General features: G+C 46.5%; 1 protein-coding gene across 1 annotated transcript in view; it reads right to left on the bottom strand.

Annotated features, from left to right (window-relative positions):
- Positions 1 to 379: 379 nt before the first annotated feature.
- GHRHR (growth hormone releasing hormone receptor) overlaps positions 380 to 6511 on the bottom strand; it is a 19077-nt gene continuing 12945 nt past the window's right edge. The window contains exons 12-16 of the mRNA XM_011955121.1: positions 5825 to 5829; positions 5317 to 5472; positions 3546 to 3653; positions 3355 to 3463; positions 380 to 451 (exon numbers count right to left, since the gene is read on the bottom strand). Of these exons, the coding sequence (XP_011810511.1) occupies positions 380 to 451; positions 3355 to 3463; positions 3546 to 3653; positions 5317 to 5472; positions 5825 to 5829 (450 nt within the window). The remainder of the gene's footprint in view (positions 452 to 3354; positions 3464 to 3545; positions 3654 to 5316; positions 5473 to 5824; positions 5830 to 6511) is intronic.

Here is a 6511-nt window from a genome sequence, read left to right on the forward strand (position 1 = left end):
ATCTGCTTCTTAGTCATCAACACTGGGGTCTGGGGCGGGGGGCGGGATGCGTGGGGATGTCTTGTTCCTCCACAGTCCCGCCAGGACCCTCCCTCCTCACCTAGGCTGTCCAGACCAGCAGCCCTTTCTTCACCAGCCCCTTTGCTTGCTGGGCCCTAGTCAGGCCACGGGGGTCCTGCGTCCATCTCCAGCACCAGCTCTGGCAGGCCGCACCGCCGGCCCAGCCAGGGCTCTTGGCTGCAGTTAGACTGCCACCTGGTGGCCAGAATGATCATTGAGCTTCTCAGCCCAGCTCGTTGCCCGCCATCCAGTGTCCCTGGTGAGACTCCCTCAGATATCACCTCCTGAGCAACCCCGCCGCACCGCCCCCCACCCCGGTTCAGATGAGGAAGCGCTTGCCAGTCAAAGGATCTGCCCAGGAACCTGCATCGTAGGCCCAGTCTGCGAATCCCTGTCATGGAAGAGACAAGAGAAGTGATAAGAATTTGAGGCTCCAGTAGAAACTAAAAGGGAGCAAGTGGTGAACTTGGCAGCCATTGTGAAACCTCTAGGCGAGGGATGAACAGTTCACAGAGTGAGCTTCTTCTGCCCACTGCCAATACCGTACACTCACTGCTGACACTAATGGCTAACTAACCACCAACTAACATTAACTAACGCTAACTACTCACTGCTAACCAACCACTAACACTAATCACAAATGAACCACCAACACTAACTAGCCACTAACTACCACTAACTACTCACTGCTAACTAACCAGTAACACTAACCACTAAATAACATTAATAACACTAACAGCTAGCTGCTAAACTAACTGGTAACTAATCACTAACACAACATTGACCAATGCTAACCACTCACTACTAACCACTAACATCACTAATGAACAACTAACACTAACACTAACCACTAGCCACTACCACTAACCACTAACTGCTAACTAACCAGTAACGCTAACCACTAAACTTTACCTAACTAGCACTAACATCTAACTTCTAACACTAACTCCTAGCAAGTCACTAATACTAACCACTAATGAACCGCTAATACTACCACTAACTGCTAACTAGCCACTACCACTAACCACTACCTGCTAACTAACCAGTAACACTAACCATTAAATACCATTAACACTAACAGCTAATTGCTAAACTAACTGGTAACTAATCACCAACACTGACCACTAACTAACATTAATTAATGCTAACCACTAACTACCCACTAACTCTACCAATTGCTAACCACTAAAATTAATCACAACTAATATTAAAGAGTACTGACCAAGCTAACTAACACTAACTACTATCACCACTATGCTAACACCATTACTAACACTGCTAACACCAGTCAAAACTCAGAGAAACAAACTTCCTTGCATACAGTTTTTTCATATATACCTCAAAAAGGCAAAAACTTAAACTCCTAGACCTTCAGAATAAATTCTCCTAACGTGGAAGAATGTTTGAACCAATGCAATGCACATGACAAGACAAAAACTTATGCCAGCCAGGCACAGTGGCTCATGCCTGTAATTCCAGCACTTGGGAGACCAAGGCAGGAGGATTGCTTGAGCCCCAGGAGTTTGAGACCAGATTGGACAATATACTGAGACCCTGTCTCTACAAAAACATCTTAAAATTAGCCAGTATGGTGGTGCATGCCTGTTGTTTCAGCTACTTGGGAAGGCTGAGGCGGGAGGATCACTTGAGCCCAGAAAGTTGAGGCAGCGGTGAGCTATCATTGCTTTACTACACTCCAGCCTGGCCTACAGGTGAGACCCTGTCTCAGAAAATAATAACAATGCGGAAAAACCATAACACTTATATTGTTTGTGCAAGAATTCTCTAGACCAATTTTCTGGGAGGCAATTTGGCAACAGATACCAAAATACTTATCATGTGCATTGCATTGGTTCAAACATTCTTCCACTTTAGGATAATTTATTCTGAAGGTCTAGGAGTTTGTTTTTGTCTTTTTGAGGTATACGTTAAAAAAAATGTATGCAAGGAAGTTTATCATCACAAATACTTATTTTTAAAATCGAGAGAAAATGTCACCAATATAATACCTGCTAAATAACTATTGGTTAAATAAATAATATTATATAGACTTTTCAAACTATGTAGCAGAAAAATTGTCTGCAAGTGTTATCCAGCAAACTCCCATTTACTCATTTTTAATAACTGCTTTATTGAAATATAATTCATGTGCTATAACATTCACCCTCTTAAAAAAGTGTACAATTCAGTGGTTTTCGTGTATTGCCAGAGTTTGCAACCATCATCACTATCTAATTTTAGAACTTTTCATTACCTCAAATGGAAAAAATGGAGCTAACATCCCATCTTATGGATATTCCACATTTTGTTAATTCATTCATAAGTTGATGGATGTGTAGGTTGTTTCTACTTCTTGGCTACTATGAATAATGATGTTATGAATATTCATGTACAAGTTTTGTGTAGGCATACATTTTCAATTCCCTTGCCTATATACCTTGGAGTGGACTTTCTGAATAATTGAGTGTTTGACTTTGTGAGCAACTGTGCAATTTTTTACCAAAGCACCTGACAATTCTCTGGTCCCACCAGCAATACATGAGGGTTCCAATTTCTATACATTCTTGCCAATATTTGTTATTAGCTATTTTGTTTTCTTTTTAGCCATCCTCATGGACATGAAACAATATTGCATTGTGGTTTTGATTTACATTTTCCTAAAGACTAATGATATTGAACATCTTTTCATGTGCTTATTGGCCATCTATATATAATGTATATTGTTTTAATGCATAAAAATCATATGCAATTTTACAAATACAGTATGATCTCTAGATGTTTCCAAAACACACAAAAAAAAAATCTTTCCGGAAACGTACAAAAGTATCAATGGTGAATGTCTTGGTAATAAGATTATGATTGATTTTTTAAAAAAAATCCTTCTGTATCTCCTAAATGCAATGAGTATGAATTACTTTTATGATTTGAGACTGAATATGGTTGGTTTTCAGACTGAGCCCGCACTTTGACATTTGTCTGACCAGGAAGGTGCCAGGCAGCTGGGCGTCATGGGCAACAGTGTGGCCTTGGGCTTCATGTAGCTGTGTCTCCATTCCCTGGAACTCTGTAAGGGAGGAGGATGTCTGTCCACTGCCTCCACCAGATACACACTTGTGAGCCAGCACAGGTAAAGGATGCCTACTCCTTCTGTTCCCAGTGCATGAGAAAAAATACCTGGTCCAGGCAGGCCATAGAGGACAAGCTAGATCCTCCGTGCAGAGGAGAGGGCCACCATGCAGGGGATCACAGAGAAGGGAGGCGCCCAGGCAAGGACCAGGACAAGGCAAATGGCACCTGGTGATCAGCCCAAGTAGGCAGAGGCTGGAGGGGATGGTTTGGACTCTCAGGGTAGTCGGAGAAAGGAGGAATGGCCGGAAAGGCTAGTGTAGTAAGGGAAGGCTGCCTGGAAGTGGGGGAAATGGAACTGAGGTCTGCAGGACAGGTCTGTTGTGGGTAGACCAGGAAGGGAGAGGTTTCATTCTGACTTGACAGTGTCCATTTCTGCCTGTTCTCTGTACTGGAATCTCCCTCTGCCACTGTCAGTCAATAAACAGATCCCCATGGACACAGCCCGGATCTCCTTCTCCCCCCTGCTGCCAAGAAGGAGGTTGGAGGAGGGACAGACTATGTAGATGTGTTACATTAAGGGAGTCCTCACTTAATGGGTGGGGGACAGCAGGCAGTATGCTGGGACCCAGGAGGGCACGCAATGGGGAGGACATAAGAGAAAGACCTGGAGTTGAGGCATCTCCACTCTAGAGCAAAATAGGGAAAGAGACTCGAGCAATTTCCAGAAGAAGAAACCCAAAAGGCAAGCAGGTACAGTAAGAGAGGTTTACACCCATTAGATATCAGGGAGATGCAAATTAGGACAACAGTGCCATGGCACTTTACACCCATTTGGCTGGCGAACATTACAAAGCTGGGTAATGTCAAGTGTTGGTGGGGCTGTGGGATTTAGGGACCTCAAGAGCTGCTGGTGGAGTGCAGATCTGAAGCATGCAATCTGGCACCACTGAGTCACATCAACAGGAGGCATAATGGATGCCCAGCACTGCTCCTCCTGGGTGTGAGTCCCGGACAGAGGCTCACTCTCACAGATCCTGGAGGAGACCAGCATGTGCATGTTCACTAGAGTGCAGGGGAGACAGGACAGGACAGTAACCCGTGGGCAATGACTCTACACAGCACCACATACAGTCAAAACAACGGACCAGACGTATGCAGGGAAACACGGGAGTGTCCCTTTTTTCCCCCCCCCCTTTTTTATTCTTTTTTCTTTCTTTCTTTCTTTTTTTTTTTTTAAGATGGCGTTTCGCTTTTGTCACCCAGGCTAGAGTGCAGGGGCGCGATCTTGGCTCACTGCAACCTCTGTCTCCTGGGTTCAAGCGATTATCCTGCCTCAGCCTCCCAAGTAGCTGGGACTACAGGTGCCCACCACCACACCCAGCTAATTTTTGGCATTTTTAGTAGAGACAGTGTTTCGCTATGTTGGCCATGCTAATCTCGAACTCCTGACCTCAGGTGATCTGCCCTCCTCAGCCTCCCAAAGTGCTGGGATTACAGGCATGAGCCGCCGCGTCCAGCTCTGGGAGCATCTCTTAAAAGCACAGTGCTGAGGGGAAAACGTTAGAAGCAGGATGAGGCATATGACCAACAGCATTTATGTAAATTAAAGTACAGACACACAAAACACCACGTATTTTGCAAGACACACAGAAACACAAGTATTCACATTAACCATGCTCGCTTGTTTGCCTGTGAGAGGAGGCGAATGGGAGTGGTGAAGACAAAAGAGAGTACATTTTAAGAATAAATAAAACAAGAGGCCCCTTGCACAGATACATAATCATAATGTAGCATGAACTGAGGAATGATGAACGCAGCTCAGCACCAGACATCCAAATAAAGAATGCAGGTGCGCTCCCCTTTAGAGGCCCATTTATTCACTCAAACATATGTCTATTCATTTACAGCATTATTGGCTCCTCTGAGCCTTGGGCTAGACCCCCAGGCCCCAGGAAGAGGAATGGATGAGAGCAGACACAGAGGGACCACAGAAGTCAGAAGTAAACATACAGGAACCTCAAAAGAGAGTCAGATGCAGAGACAGGGAGGAAGGGCCACCCCTACCCCAGGCTGGGTAACAGCTGGGGTGGGGATATGGCCCCCTTGCTCGGCCAGAGCATGGCAGACCCATGGTAGCTGCCTAAGTTCAAGTGTGGACTCCAGTGGCATGATGAGGCAGCTTAGCACCTAGATGTCAGCACCTTTGCCGCCGAGCGGGAAGGCGTGGTCCACTTAGCACGGGTCCTCCAGGCTGGCAGAAGCTCAGGGTCATGGCCATGCCACTTCCGTGAGATCTCAGTCCTCACCTCCAGGGACAAGGAAGAGGACATTAGGAAGGTCCCCCTGTGGCTTTGCTACTCAACCCCAATGAGACTAAGGTGCAGGGAGAGACTGTGTAAGAGAAACAGAGATATAGGGCAGGAAAAGTCATGCTTGGGCACAGACACTACTAAGTACTACCTCTGGAGGATACTACTTCCTCCTTCCTGTGAGTATTTCTCACCATTCTTTTAGCTCCTTTCTCTGCCTTTTAGCCCTGCCTTTGTCTGAGCCCAGCTAGAGACATTTATAGGTGCTTTCTTGAGTTCCTGGTCAAATAACCACCCTGTTCTCTCTTAATCACTTAGACCATTCCTTGCTCTGGGGCTCAATTTTGTGAGCTCAACTCTGGCCACTGGAAATCTGTCCAGAGGACACGCCCTGAAGGGAGAGAGGATTCAGAACTCTATCTGAGGGGTTGCAGCTGAGGGAATTGAAAGTAACTAAAAGAAAAGTAGCCTGGGGTGAGGTGGAATGGTGGGATTGGGGGGTGGGGGTGCTGTCTGTATCTTTCCATCTCCGAGGGGCTTTCAGGGGCATAGGGTGCTGAGAGAATGTGCCTCATGCAGTGGAGCCGAACTGGGGTTGTGGTGAAAGATAAAAGGAATCAGATACCTGTTCAACATAAAGATGATCTTTCCCATAGCTGCCTGACAACAGAAAGAGCTATTGGGAGGTAGTAAGCTCCCTGTCACCAGAGGTATGTAACCACCTGGTCTCCAACACTGCTTCCCGAGACAGCTCCCTTCACAACTCTTTGTGGAAACACTTTTTCCACACCCCACCAGCCTCAGCCTGGGCTGCTTCTTGCCCCTCCCAGGACCCCCAGGGCCCATGGTCTCCTATACCCAGACACCAGATGAGGCTGAATGGGACTTAGAGAGGCCAGGTGAGGAGTAAAGAGAGGGTGAGGGGAAGGAGCAGCAAGGGACAGAGGTGGCAGATGAGATGGGAGCGACACTCCACAGCAAAGGGGACAGGGCATCTGCAGCCAGCTCTCACAGAATGCAGAGCCCATGGCAAATCCATGGCCAGCAGAGGAAGCGCATGGCCCTGCAGGTGC

Source organism: Colobus angolensis, unplaced genomic scaffold (assembly GCF_000951035.1).
Source record: "Colobus angolensis palliatus isolate OR3802 unplaced genomic scaffold, Cang.pa_1.0 Scaffold395, whole genome shotgun sequence".
Taxonomy (NCBI): domain Eukaryota; kingdom Metazoa; phylum Chordata; class Mammalia; order Primates; family Cercopithecidae; genus Colobus; species Colobus angolensis.